General features: G+C 36.0%; 1 protein-coding gene across 2 annotated transcripts in view; it reads right to left on the bottom strand.

Moving 5' to 3' along the window:
• GPC6 (glypican 6) overlaps positions 1 to 4,249 on the bottom strand; it is a 1,223,594-nt gene extending 1,219,345 nt beyond the window's left edge. The window contains exon 1 of one of the 2 annotated variants that reach the window (XM_031963620.1): positions 3,474 to 4,249. In XM_031963620.1, coding sequence (XP_031819480.1) covers positions 3,474 to 3,633 — 160 coding nt within the window. In that variant the 5' untranslated portion in view covers positions 3,634 to 4,249. The remainder of the gene's footprint in view (positions 1 to 3,473) is intronic. The other variant, XM_031963621.1, reaches the window with a different exon arrangement.
• Between the last annotated feature and the right edge of the window lie 11,284 nt (positions 4,250 to 15,533).

Raw genomic sequence — 15,533 nt, 5'->3', positions numbered from 1 at the left:
AAACCCAAAATAACATATGACAGTGATAATATAAACAGAACTTTGCAGATTCTTATTGTCAATTTGGGTTCCATTATTAAAAAGGGGTCAAATTAGAACTTCCAAAATGATAAATGGGTTGAAAAATAAAGCCAATATAGAAAATATAGTTATTTAAAGTGTTGAAGGAGATAGGGTGGAAGAAAACTTTGAGAAAAGTATATGGAAAGCTGAAGAATCTGGGTTCAACAAGATGACAATTTCCCTAAAGATTAGACAAGAAAATTAGAGAATTATGAATGGTTTAATTTTAGATGTAGACTCAATTCTAGCCTAAAAGCCTAAAAAAGGAATGGATTCTAATTCATCATAGGTGATTTAACTGTTATCCTGGATGAAGATGAATAAGATACATTTATCCCTGTATGTCTTCTCTGTGCCAAAGGTTCTATGAAAGTATAACTTGTTACACTATCCAACACTATCCCTCATCTGTTTAGTTTGAAGAAAATCCTCATGCTGCAGAGAGAAAAGGGCAACACTATTTTAAAATTGTGAATTCTATGTGAAACTTTCATAAATGTCAAAATAACCATAGGTAATGGATTTATTACTTCTCTGCTATATTACTACGCAAACTATCTACATTTTTTTAGAGACAGATACTGAAATATCTAAAATGACAGGGACTCCATTCAATGTGCCTGATATTAGTATTATAATGCATACATTGTTCCACTAAAGAAACCATTAATATTCAAATGAGAAAAAGAAAAAAGTTTTTTTTTTTTTTTTTTTTTTTTTTTTTTTTTAAGAGAACAATCTCCAAGGGCTTATAAAACTGAATCTGGCAACAAAGAACCTGTGTCCATTTAATAATAGGCCATCTTTCCTAAGTAATTATTATAAAAGCATTCTACAACATGTAAAAGAAATGACCTTAAAATGCAGTTATTTTCCATGCATTTATTTTCTTATCAAATGTGCCTCTGACCCTACAATGACCTGGTGATTATGTCCACTATCATCAAAGGACAGCAGCTTTAAGGGGGGGGGGGGGGGGGAGATCAACAATGCACTTAGAGTCCTAGAAAGTTTGAGAGTTTAACAAGAATACACATTCTAGAAACCCATGGCCAATTAGCAAAAGTAACTGTAAAGAGATGGAAAACCTAAAAAAGAAACCTTTGGTGTTAACAATTTACTGATTTATTTATATTAACCACTGGAAGTTTTCAACATTCCACTTGGTTAAGGATGGCTATGGGAATTATTGACTCTGTTAATCCGTTCTCTACTACTGTTAAGTAGATTTGCATTCTGATGGGAATGAACTGCATTCCTGAATCCCTCAGTCTCTCATTATCCACTTCAGGACACAGAAGCAGTTTTTAAATCCTAGAACATCTTTGAAAACATGATGTTCTCAATTCACATGCAGAAATCTATGTATAAAACATAGTTAGGAAAATCATAACTAGATGGGAAAAGTTCTTAGAAGAGATATAAATGTTTCAAGTCTTAAAAGTTTGAATTCCCTGTGATTTAAATGGGGAAAATAAACTGATTCTTATCAATTAATTAAAAAGAATGAAATAACAGTAAACAAAAGGAAAGTAGAACTAAGAAACTTAAGGAGCTGGGACTCAGGAGGACTGTAGCTTTCCATTCATTCATTAACAAATTAGGGGTTCTAGGGAAGAGTGAAGGAGTGACTGGGAATTAGAAAGCAGCCTCCTGAGTTCTAGCTTTGAATTAGTAAAGGCTTACTCTGTATAAGGAACCAAGGCTTCAAGCTTGATGTATTGGCACCTTTTTGAAGTGCTGAAATTGGCATAAATTTGCTCATTTAGGTGAGAGGCTGAAACGTTCATTCAACTAAATCTATGAAAACCATAACAGGCTATCAATCAGTCGTAAGAGGAATGAAAACAGGAGAGTTTTCCCTCTTTTCAAATGAGCAATTTGAAATTGAGTTCTCGTAGTCGCCCAGTTTTTGGTGTGTAAAACTAGGAGAGGCCGTTGGCCAAGTATCAAAGCTTCCCTCATTCTCCCTCTCGAGGTCACTGAGGACTAGAGTTGACCAATTTGAGCAGCCCGCGCCTCCACTGCACCTCCCCAAGCATCTCCTGGCCTCTCCCTCTTTTTTCTCCCTCTCAGCTCTGTTCCCAGCCAAAGGATTATCTCTCCCCGACACGTTTCATTCACTGAGCCCCGGAGATGCACGGATTTGGTTGGAGCTAAGAGCCGGAAAATACACGCACGCATGCAGATCAAGTTGTCTGAACCTATGTGTTACACATAGCTCTGTAAAGAGACAGGGGATATAAACAAGCTCCCAGTGGAGATATCTACAAGGCAGGGAGACTGGTTCTGAAGGGAGGCGGAAAGCTACACCTCTCCCCCACTGAAAAAAAACAAAAACAAAAACAAAAACTGCAGCTGCCCACAACAGCAAGTTCGCTCTCTTTTCCTACATGTTGGAAAGCAAGGAAAGACAGAGTGCCCACGTTACAGTGCGGAGCCAGGTCTGAGGGTGGCTGGGGTGTTTCCTAACCACGAACGACCAACCGCAATCGGAGAAAACATAAAGAAACATTCAGGCAAAATCCCGCCCAAGATCTGAAACAGATACTCCATTAAGAAATCTCCCCCCCCCAAAAAAATGAAACCCCAAACTGCAGACATCCGGCAGTCTCGGGGGGCTGGGCGCCGGGAATCCCTAGTGGACAACATTCCACTCTCTGCCAGGAGAACAGCGAGTACGCTCTTTCTCAACCCTACCTCTCCTGCACCCCGGTCCAGCAATCTCTCTGCTCCCCTCTCTGAGGGAAAAAAAAGCAGTGATACATGTGTATAGAAGGTAGGGAAAGAGTATGAGGATTGAGGGTAGACCTTGTGCATCTTTCCTCGGCCCCAATCCCAGGCATCGCGGAGACCTAGGAGCAGGGAAAGGCGCCACCGAGACTGTGGTTCCTGCAAAGCAGCACTAGCAGCAGCAGCAGTAGTTCTAATAAGTTTGCCCGGGCGAAGGAAGCCCGGACTCCAAGGTGCTAGTTCAGCTCCCTGTCTGGCGCGGCAGTCGCTCGGGTTTGGCCTCCGCCCCCAGAGAAATGTGACTGACATCCTTCTTCTTGCCACCGCGCACTCGTCCCCTGGCTCGCGCCTGAAGATAACCAACAATAAAGAAAGAGCGGGGAGAAGAGAGTGGAAGGGGGTAGGGAGGGGATGCGGGGTGCGGGGTGCGGGGTGAGACTCGGGAGCATGTGCACACAATGAGGTAGCTTAGAGACCCAACTAACTAGAAGGAGCAGCCCCGCCGCCTTTATGGGGCTCCGGGAGTGCGGGAGGAAAAAGGCTCAGCAGAAAGTGAACACTTTCAACTCAGCAACAGGGGAGAAGGAAGGGAGAACAGGGACCAGGGACAGGATCGCGCCGGCTGGCCCCAGCCCCCTTCCAAGCTTCCTTTGCCCCCTTTCCCCGCCAGCACTTACCTGCTATTTCCTGGTAGGGTATATTGACCAGGCTGAATCCTTTGGCACTGTAAGCTTGCCTGACCTCACTGCAGCTACGAGCTTTAACATCCGCCTCGACTGAAAGTGATAGCAGCAGCCCGGTGAAAAAGAAAAGCAGAGCCCCGATCCGAGAAGGCATGGTGTAGCATGCAAATCCAGCTCAGTAAATAAAATCCCAGGTCCGGCAGCGTCTTCACCTTGTCCCAAACGTCGGGATGCCTCCGGAGCTAGCAGTGCCCTCCCCCCACCTCCCTATCCCCTTGCCCACCCCCACCCCCCGCCGCCAGCGGAGGGGATGAGCAACCCAGACCTCTTGCACTGCTCTCAGCAAACTTTTATAAGCCAGATGGAAGATGGCAAGCCAGCCAACCAAGGCTGTCTGGGAAAGCAGTCGCCTTTTTCTTCTATCCCCCAAAACCAAAAGAAAAAAAGGGAGAGGGGGGGAAAAGGCATAAGGGGTTCGAAGCTGCGATCCGAGTTCTCGAGAGGCAGAAATCCGGACTCCCCACGAGCCGGCTTTGCCCGTGAGAGAGTGAAGGTGGGAACCGCGCGTTGCCTTGGCGTGAGGGGAGGATGGAGAGACTGGAATGAGCGGGTCTGTGCGCGGTGCGTATAGTTCTTGTTGGTGTGAGTGCGTGTGAGTATGTGTTGTGTATATACAGGATCCAGGGGAAGCTCAGCTTCGCACAGGCTGCCCGAGTCTGTGAGAGCCCTCCTGAAATAGGAAGAGAGAAATCCTGGAGACACTGTGTGAGAGAGGGAGGGAGAAAGAAGGCGAGAGAGAGGAGAGAGAGAGAAACGTGCTACACATTGCATAGCCGGAATACAGAGGCCGAGCGGAAGGAAAAACCTGGAGTGGATTTCTTCACTTGGCAAAGAGCTTAAACGAAACGTGCCTGAATCTATCATACCCTGGTACACTTTTCTTACCATTCCCGACCCTGCTCCTAATTCCTACCTTAGTTGAAAGAATTAAATATTATAGAGAAACTGGGAAGAGTTGAAACTGGTAAACTAAAGGACCAGAAGATGGAGAATCGTTCTAGTATATACACTGTTATGCAAAACTCCATTTTTGCATGTATAGAGGTCAGAATGCAGATTAATTTTGGTTTTTTTTTTTTTGTGTGTGTGTGTGTGTGTGGTCCTGATTTAGGAAGAGGAGGAAATGTACATTTTAAGGCAAACGCTGTTCTGGAAGAGAGCAATCTTCTTAAGTGATAATTTTCTTTTCTTTTTTTTTTTTTTTTTCTATCACAGGCAGCAGAACCCCAAGGGAACTTGACAAGGGAACAATCTGTCTTACCATTTTTGGTCCTTTACTTAAAATTTTCTCTTTTCTTGAAGTTTTGTGGGTAGCTTTAGTTTAGCAATCCGCATAAATAGATTTCCAAGGTGCCAAGGGAACTCTGAGAGCAAAGGGGAAGAAGGAGCCCATGGTAAGCCCAAGGCAAAGGAAAGTATAAAGAGTGGGTAATGGATGATTTTAAAAGGTCGTTGCTTTCTCCAGATGTTCTCACATACAGACCTTTCATTTTCCTTCAATTTTGCAATAGATTTCCTGAATGAAAAAGTTATCCTCTCTCTTCCTTTACTATTCCTTTTTATTCCCAAAAAACTGTAAGAAGAGATTAGAAGGAAAGTTCATTTTATCACAATTTCCACTGACATTATTCAACTAATGGGCAACTTGAATTTCCTAAAAAGAACTGTGTAAGTCAGTAGTCTCTAAAACAGATGAAGCTATGATATTTTGGAGTTTTGATGCAAAAATGATTGCTTCTATTTAAACTGACAAAATAATGAAATTTTAAGGTAAGACAGACTTACTTATGGAACAATATGTAGGTTATTATGATTGTACACCAAAAATTTCTAGTAAAAACTTGAATCTTTGGAGTTCGTCTACAAAATCAATACATACAATGACATAGCAAATAATGTTTTGCTGATGTTGCTAATGACTGTGAGTCATTCAGATCATCATCATCCTTACCACCACCATCATCATCCTCATTGTTTTTTGGTTTACCTCCTTCCTAATGGCTAAGACCTTTTTGATTTAGTTCTCCAAAATGGATCCCATGATTTATAAATATGATTTAATATTTGGAAATTTGCCATTAAGTCATTTGATGACATAATTTTGGTATTTTCTTAGCAAAGATACTGGAGGGGTTTTCCCTTTTCTTCTCCAGCTTATTTTACAGATGAGGAACTCAGGCAAGCTGGGTTAAATGATTTTCCTAGGGGAGCCTTCCTGATTCTAAGCTCCATGCTCTATCCACTGTACCACCTAATGTTGGAAGACACATAATGCATATACAGAATCTTATATCTGAATTTACTTTTAAAAAAATTCTGTGGCTGAAACATGTGACATGTCCTAATTTCCCTGATATACCCTTGTCTGAAATATGAAGAAGTTGAACTAGTTAGAATAATAAAATAATAGAATGTAGAATGTGAATGGTCCTTAGAAGATATCTAATCCAATCTACCTTCTTTTGGAAAGAAGGGAATTGAAATTTAGGGAAGTGAAGATACTTCCCCAATTTGCAGCAAACTAATGAAATTTTGAACTTGCATTTGAGTTTTTCTATTTTTAATTTGATTTGCTTCCCACTATCTCAAATATGGACAGTTCGGTGATTATATGATTTCTTTTGCACAACTTTATTAGTTTAATTTGCTCCAGTAATTAAACTATTATTCAAATATATTAATAACATAATATACATTATATAATAAATATGTCACCTCTGTGTTAATGACCTAAATAGTATCCAGATCATTTTTAAAACGTCAAAGTTTAATATCAAGGTGCAGAAAAGCTAACCTATTGAATTATATGAGGAAATATAGGGCCATTTTCAATGACTCTAATAGAAAAAAGCTAAGTTTTTTTTTTCTTTTTAGTTACTTCATTTATTAATTTGAGATAATTTTACCTTTATCAACATATATGAAGTCATATTGTCATGCTGGTATAGTGCTTTGAAATCCTCACTTAAAAATTACACTAATGGTTCCATTATCACATCCAAGTTTCCATTCCCTTTAATGATTAATATTGCAACCATTCCATGTCAACCCATCTTGTGAGACCATTTATAGTTTGCCATAATTATACTACATATAGTGAGCCAGAGGTCTTTTTTTCACAGTTTCTTAACACTGCATGAATATTTTTTCTATGTTACCAAACTATCTTTTTCCCCCGGATCATACATTTATTTATCTAATGGCATTTTTGTTACTTCTGCTGTGTAATTCCTTTTTTTTTTTTTTTTTTTAATATTTTGCAATCTGTTCACACCCACTCTTCAACTCTACCTTGCCCTTTGGGAAATCTTCAATAATGGTTCTTAGCAGATTATAATATTCCATGACTCACAGAGAATAAAATGTAAACAGAATATTATTGGCGTTCTAAAAAAATAAAAAAGGTAAGTCTTTATTTCAAGAAGTTTAGAAAGCTTTCATTGAAAATTGTTGTACTAATATTTCAGAGTCTGATTCTTTTTGTACATCAAAATAACGTTTTGGTCATGTATACTTATTGTGTATCTAATTTATATTTTAATATATTTAACATCTACTGGTCATCCTGCCATCTAGGGGAGGGGGTGGGGGGGTAAAAGGTGAAAAATTGGAACAAGAGGTTTGGCAATTGTTAATGCTGTAAAGTTACCCATGCATATATCCTGTAAATAAAAGGCTATTAAATAAAAAAAGAAAAGAAAAGAAAAGAAAATTGTTGTACTAATTCTGAAAGGCAATCCCACCCAATCCATTTAGTCTGTGGGATTCTAGGCCCACTCATTGCCAATTTGTGACAGCTGTGCAAGATATTAGTTTTCATACACTGGTTCAATGGGTTTTCGATTCAAATTCATAGTCTACTCTGGATGATAGGAATTATTTATCCATTTTCAGAACATAGGATCAGAGAGTTAGAAGTGGAGGAAATATTAAAAATCATCAAGGCCAACCTCCTTATTTTACAGATTTCATACAAATAAATGTAGAAGTTGATAGAGCACTGGATCTGGAGTCAGGAAGATGTAAGTTGAAATCCAGCATCGGATAAACACTTCTTTTGTAACCTTAGATAATCATATGATTTCTACCTATCTTGATTATCATCTTTAACATGGGGATAATAATAGACCCTGACTCCTGGGGTTATTTAAGTAAGCAAATGAAGTATCAGTAAATAACTATATAAATGTTTATCATAATCACCATTTTATTTTTAGTAATGGTTTCTCTAAAATTCACATAACTAATAAATTTCTGAAATATAAAGTGAACCTAGGTATTACTACTTTCCTATTTTCACACTGTTATGCTGTGCTTAGTTAGGTCAAAGTCTTTTTAGTGATTGTGGACCTCATTTAGGAGAAAGCACCTCTCCAGGGTATGAGGAAAGCAAAAAATTTCATTTAGTCTGCTTCATTTAGTCTCTATACTTTTCCTCTTTTCTTTAATTCTTGACTTGATAATAATCAAAAGGTAAAAAATTATGTCTGTTACATATTTTAGATAAGTTTGATTTTGGCATATACGTGGAAGACGCCCTTTTAAAGAATTTTTAAAAGCAGACTTTTATTCCATTGTGTCATGTTTTTTTGGTAGTCTGCAAACATATAAGCATAGTGAGATTTTTGTATCCTTTACATTTTTCAGTCAATTATGTTCTATGGAATACCATTTGTAAAGCTCACTTGTTCTTCATGCCAGCACCAAGAAGGGTCATGATTACTATTTATGTTACTCCAATAAAACTTTTTTGTATCCTGAGAAATTAGACCTATGTGTCAGTTGCGTGGTCCACCTTTTTGAACAACAATAAAAGCTTTTTGTTGCTTTTTACTCTCTCACTTTTAAATGTCTTAAGTATCCATTCCTTTGATAAGCTTCAAATTATGTAACCATGAACGTGGAATTTCACATACTCTGATGATTTTTCCAATTCTGGTTTTCTTTATACCCATTTCTATTACTTCTAGCAGCACATCAACTATGATTTTAGATTATAAATGTGCTAGTTGCAATGTTCTTAGTTATTTTTTAAGTTCATCATAGAAAACAATCTTTACAGATCTTTTCCATTTTTCTATTTTCTATTTGTTAGTTTCATTTAGTTTTATCCTTCAGTTTGGGAGATTGCTTTTCTTATTGGTTCTTTAACAAAGCTTCTTTAACCTTTCCTTTTATTTTTTCATGTTGTATGGGACAAAAGAATTCATAATTATTTGCATTTCTCTGTAAAATTTTGTCAGTGAGCTTATATTTTGAAAGATTTATTTAATTTCAGCAACATGATCGGTAGTTCACTGCCTTACATGATTTCTAGACTCTTGTGTTCTCATCATATGGCAATTGATTTGGATCAATTAGGATTTTGTAGAAAAAATATTTTAATTTGTTTCAATGATATTTCATTCATTTTACATTTTTCTATCAATAACTTAAGTAGGTGACACTGAAGATTTATTATTCATATAAACTGCAATGAATTTCATGGTTGTATTTTCAAAAATAATAGCCTGAGTGCTAAGCAAAGTGAGTAAAAACCAAGAGAACATTATACACAGCAACAACAAAATTGTATACTGATCAAATGTGATGGACTTGGGTCTTTTGGACCTTTGTGATGGAAAGAGCTATTCACATCGGTACAGAAAACTATGGAGACTGAATGAAGATCAAAGCATGGTATTTTCACCTTTTTTGGTAGTGGTGTTGTTTGCTTGTTTTTGTTTTTTCTTTCTCATTTTTTCCCCTTTTGATCTGATTTTTCTAGCAGAATATAACATATGGACATATGTTTTGAAAAATTCCACATATTTAACCTATAGTGGATTGCTTGTTGTCTAGGGACACAAGGAAAGGGAGATAGAAAAAAAATCAGAATACAAGATTTCACAAAAGTGAATGCTGATGTTTAACATATTGGATTGCTTGAAGTCTGATAGGTAATCAGGTTTTCAGTACCATTGGAAAATAGGAAATCATGAAAAGTGTCTGCTTGATCAGGAAAATTGATCTGTCTTTGGAAAATTTAAATCTATTCTACATATCAATGTCAGATTAGCATCAATCAGTTAAGATTATGAGGAGTGGACAAAAATGGTAGCAAGGAGAAAGGAACAGATACATTTCAAATTAAGAATCAAGGAAACTTGATACTCACTGAATAAAGAAAGTAAATTACAGGCATTATAGGATCATAGAATTTGAGTTGGAAGGGGTTATATAGATTATTCAGTCCAACCTACTCATATCATTGTTGAGGGAAAAGGCTGAAAAGCGGAAATTTTTTTTAGGGTCATGTAGCTAGTAAGTACCTAAAGCAAAGTTTACCTCATATTGACTTCAAATCCAGTGGTTTATCTACAATCTTTCTGTGACAATAATAATACCAAAATTTTGAGCCCAAATAGCTGAAAAATTAACAAATCAACATTTAACAAACAATTGAGTGCCTAGGATATGCAAAGTATTGTACTAGATATTTAAGGGAATAAGAAGATGAAAAGACATAGTCTCCTGCCTTTATGGGAAGGGGTAATGCTGCCTGTTAATAACTCCTTGCAGTAATAACACTATAAGTAGTCTTTTAAATATATATTTATGTGGTGTTTTATATTAAAGTAATGTCATATACAATACCCCCTTTGATCTTCATTACTGGTGTCTTTTACATGTCACATATTTTCAATATATTTCTCAAATAAGGAAACTAAGACTCAGAAAAGTAAAATTTGTCCATGATTATTAGAAAGTATTGAAAGCAGAAATTAAAATGCTGGGATTTTCAAATTTATATTGCAGCATTCTTTCTATTATACCACATTGACTCCAAAATAGATAATTTGGGATGATGAGTTGGTTTTAGGAGATGAAACTAATGACTTATTTTGAGAAATGAGTGTGAGTCAACTTTAGATACAAAACAGTTTGGATGACACCACACAACAAGAGATTTTGAGTCACTATCATAATTAAGGTCAGGAGAATATGGGGATCAATAAGGAAGAGTAAAGAAGATAGGGCTATAAAGTCTAAGGCTGGAAGACACCTATAGTTGACGGACTTGAAGAAAAGAAGTGGATAAAAGAAACAAAATAATTTATTGGACATGTAGGAAGAAACTACAGATTTTGTGGTATGTCAAAACAATAGAATAGAAAAAATTAATAACTGTGAGATGGTATCAATTTGCAGCTGAAATTTCAAAAAAATAAAATTCCTGAGTGCATTAAAGAAAGTCTGTCCAGTAGGGTGCCTTAATAGAGAGAAGCTTGATTCAAGGAAAGAGCAATTGGAACATGGAGTAATTTGAAAATAAAATTGAGGGAAAGGAAGAGGTAGAATATTATTAGCTAGTCATTGCATAGGGATTTTCACTTTTCAAAAGACTTTACATGTGTTGCTTCTTTTGATCATCAAAATAACCCTCCACAGTAGATTCTATTATTATCCCAGTTTTACACATGAAGAAACTGAGGCTGATTAAGGTTAGGTGCCTTCCTTAAGGTCAAACAGCTAGTAAATTCAGGTCTTCCTAACTAAAATCCTAGACTCACTGCATTGTACCATTTAGGAGCTTAAGTAGAAGGGTAGTGCTGGATTTTTTTTCATAAGGGAGACTTGTTTGTTTTGGAAGAAGAGAAAAAGAGAAGATGCTGATGAAGAAATATAAGGTGAGAATCTGAACTTGAATCAAAAGGGAAACTAGGGATTATCTAGTTTAATTCTCTTTCTGATTTTATATGTAAGGAAAGTAAGGCAAAGATGAAGACTTGCTCAAGATCAAGGTGTATCTAGTAGCAGAGAGAAACCCAAACCAATTTCTTCACTCTAATTCACTCTCCAGTACCCCCTCCCCCAAAAAGAAAAATGATGCAATGAAACATCTAGCTTTTAAGAATAGGAACAACACCCTCTTTCTCTAAGACTAGAGGAAATGATGAGAAAATCATTTCAGAGACAGATTAATATCTAATTTTTCTCTTTGCTACTCTAAAAGAAGCAGATAACTATAAAATACCAATCAATTTTTAGGATAAAGTAAGAATGTTTTTTGCATGAAAACATTTATAAAACGAAAAGAAAATACTTGCAAAATAGGCATGTAATTTTAGCTATCCCTTGCCTTAGTAGTTGTTCTGATATATGAATGAGAAGCACTGTTAATTTAATTTCTTCTTTATATGTTTTGAACAAAGTAGGATAAATCAATTCAAATTAAATGTTCTGAAAATGAAAGACTGGACTTCTTAGTATCCAAAAATCTTAGTTTGTCACAAATCTAAATGTCACTATTAACCAATCTATTGAAAACAGATATTGTAATGAAAAAGCTGTCAGAAATTTTAAAAGTTTAATGCATCCAGGTGCCTCCAAAATGGGCACTGAGTGAGTTACTAAGTTACATGAAAAAAAAAGAGGTAAACTTAGGTGAAAGATGGTTGGTAATGGTGAAAACAATGACTCATTTTCTTTTCATAGATTTCCCTCCATCAGATCCTAGTAGATAGTTTAACATTTATTGAGCTCCAAGAATTCACCTAATGCAAATACAAACCAATTAAAACTATATCTTTAGGGCAGTTGAAAACCAGCTGGGCTGCTAATGGTCCCTGGGGGGAGGCTGAACTCCAAGGGACAAGAGGTAGTTCATGCCTTTCAAATGTTCTTTCTAGTCTCTGAAGCCAGACTCTATTTTGCCTTCAGAATGGGGGAGGGTGATGTCCATCTGTTGATTCAGGTTTTTGCCTAATTGATATAGCAGTGTTTAGCCAAGAGAATTTAAAACTGTAATTATTTAATTAAGTTTAGTTTTTGGTTATCCCAGTAGCAAGTCAATAAAAGCATTCTACAGCCTGAAAAAAATCTCACAACACATAATTGCAAGCTTTTCTATAAGGAGAGTAAATAGTACGCATTTAACTAATTGACTGCATTTAAGAATTTTGCCTCTTCCTATATAAAATCCCTTTGGGCAAAGAATTTTGATAGTCAATGAATCTGTTGTCTCACACAAAATACTTTTTGCTGTGATGCAAAGTGCAACCCATCCTATCTTTCTTGTACACTACTTTTCTGTGTTATCCTACAAATCATTCAAATAAATTCTACCTCATATGAAGAGGCCTTATTGCAAATTCTCTTAAGTGTGCATCATTTATCACATGACCAGCTGGGAATGTTCCCAGGATAACTTTAAAAATTGTGTTTAGGAACAATTTAATTACCAACTGTATTCTGAGTCACTATTCATTTTTAATTTATTTATTGATAATGATGATGATGATGATGATGATGATGATGATGATGACTGAAGCTACCCTGGTCTCTGTTTTTAGGCTAATAAATTGGCTAGGACTGACCAAAGATTTTCATTTCCAGCCTTGGACTAATTAATAAATCTTTGAGCTCTCTCTTGCAGAGATTCTTAAGTTTCATTAAAAAAAACAAAACAAAACAAAACAAAAAAAAACCTTAAGCTTTCTTATTTTCAAAACATATGCAGAGATAATTTTCAGTATTCACTTTTGCAAAATCTTGTGTTCTAAATTTTTTCTTTCTCTTCCCCCATCTCCTCCTCTAGATGACAAGTAATCCAATGTGTTAAACATGTGCAATATTTCTTTATATATTTCCACAATTATCCTGTACAAGAAAAATCAGATAAAAAAGGAAGAAAAATGAGAAAGAAAAAAAAATGCAAGCAAACAACGACAAAAAACGGTGAAATGCTATATTGGGATCCACATTCAGTCCCCATAGTCCTCTCTCTGGGTACAGATAGCATTCATTCATTATTGGAAATGGCCTGAATCAGCTCTTTGTTGAAAAGAGCCACACCCATCAGAATTGATCATTGTATAATCTTGTTACTATGTACGATGATCTCCTGGTCCTGCTCATTTCACATAGCATCACTTCATATAATTCTCGCCAAGCCTTTCTGAAATCATCCCATTAATTGTTTCGTGTAGAACAATAGCATTCCATGACATTCATATACCACGAATTTCCAGTTTCTTGTCACTACATAAGAGGCTGCACAAAGATTTTTTGCACATGCAGGTCCCTTTCCCTCCGTAAACATCTCTTTAGGATATAGGCTCAATAAAGATACTGCTAGATCAAAGGGTATGCACAATTTGTTAGCCCTTTGGGCATAGTTCCATATTATTCTTAAGAATGGTGGGATCAGTTCACAACTCCACCAACAATGTATTAGTGTCTCAATTTTCCCACATCCCTCCAACTTCATCATTATCTTTTCCTGTCATTTTACCCAATCTAAGAGGTGTGCATTGGTACTTCAGTGGTCTTAATTTGCATTTCTCTGAGCAATAATGATTTAGAGCATTTTTCATATGATGATAAATGGCTTTAATTTTGTCATTTGAAAATTGTCTGTTCACATCCTTTGATCATTTTCCCAAGTTTTCTTTATGGACTTTTGCTTGCTGTACAAAACAATTTGTCTTATGAAGTTATGAGATGCTAAATCCCTCCCACCTGAAGCCTAGCCATTCTCTCTATGCAGGATCCTCTACAGATCCTGTTTCCAGCCTCTTCCTTGGATATCCTAGCACTTGCAGTGTGGCACCCAAATCACAGCTCACAAGCCCTTATTAAAAACCTCAGTTTTGGTCCATTGACTGTTTTCATTGAAATTCAGATTCACACTAGCATTTATACAGTACTTTAAAGCTCGCAAAGCATTGTGCATAACCTTGGAAAGTAGCAGGTTTTATTATCCCCATTTTACAGGTGAGGAAACAGATTGAAAGGGGCTCCATAAAGATTCATGTTTTCTCATTACAAATGAAAAGTCAAAACAAAATAAATTCTAACAATCCCTTACATTAATAAATAAAAATTGTATATAGAAGCAATATTATATGTATATATACTATATATGTATATAAATAAAATAGTTCAATAAGCATAGAAGTATATCAGTATTCTTATGCATAAATATATATGTATGATACAGACATCCTTAGTATAAATACATATAAGTAAAATATAAGTATAAAAAGTATAAACTAGTTTTAAAAGACAATCTATTTATGTAAGTAATAATTGTTAGAACTTCAAATATTAATCTTGCATGGGATGGTTGTGTGTCTAAACCACAAATTTAAAACATATAGAGAAAAGGCTCTGATGTTCTTTCTTTCAAAGGAAGTACATTGAGTTCTGGGTAGTTTTCAATTTGAGACAGATGAGAAGTGTAAATTTAGGGGCAAGACCAGTAACTTCACATGCTTATATTACGCAGACTTGCTATTCCCATCTTGTTGAGTTTCATTTCTGAATCATGTTCCATTTTTTTCAATGAAAGTTGCCTAATGTTTTGAAAGCTTTCAGTGATGATGAACCTCGGCTGATCATTTCAATATGGAGCAGGACCATATAGATACTATAGAAGTATCATATGTTGAGATAACAAGATTTTATTCTACCAGGCTATTAACTGGGAGCAATTTCCTATAGCTACAACTAGGATTGTTATTTTGTCTTTGTCTTATTAAAGAGGAACTCATAATAATATTTTAGAAATAGGGTTTTTCTAATAAAGAATTTCTCAGACCCAGGATCACTAAGTTCCTTTTGTTTTGTTATTCTTATTTAATATATTTAGAACAGACATCTGATTTCATTGATGGAGGATGTTCCCTATAAGGAACTCTAACTATTAATGTAAATCAGCTCCTCATTAATTTATAGTCTAGAACAATTTCTTAAACTTAAACTACCTCTGGCAATCTTGTGATACTTATGGATGCTTTCACACAATGTTCTTTTAAATCCCTAGAGTTTCATGGAAATAAAATTTAAATTTTTTCCAACTTTATGGAACCCCTGAAATCTATCTCTGGATCCCTGGTTAAGAAACCTTGTCATAAGGAGTTAGCTATTAAGTAACTTTTCCATGGTCACACAGTAGATGTATGTCAGAAGTATTCACACATTTGTGAATCCAAGGCTAAATATCTATCC

The sequence above is a fragment of the Sarcophilus harrisii genome, chromosome 3 (genome assembly GCF_902635505.1).
Source record: "Sarcophilus harrisii chromosome 3, mSarHar1.11, whole genome shotgun sequence".
NCBI lineage: Eukaryota > Metazoa > Chordata > Mammalia > Dasyuromorphia > Dasyuridae > Sarcophilus > Sarcophilus harrisii.
Note: the sequence above shows the minus strand (reverse complement) of the source record. Positions and strands in the feature narration are given on the sequence as shown.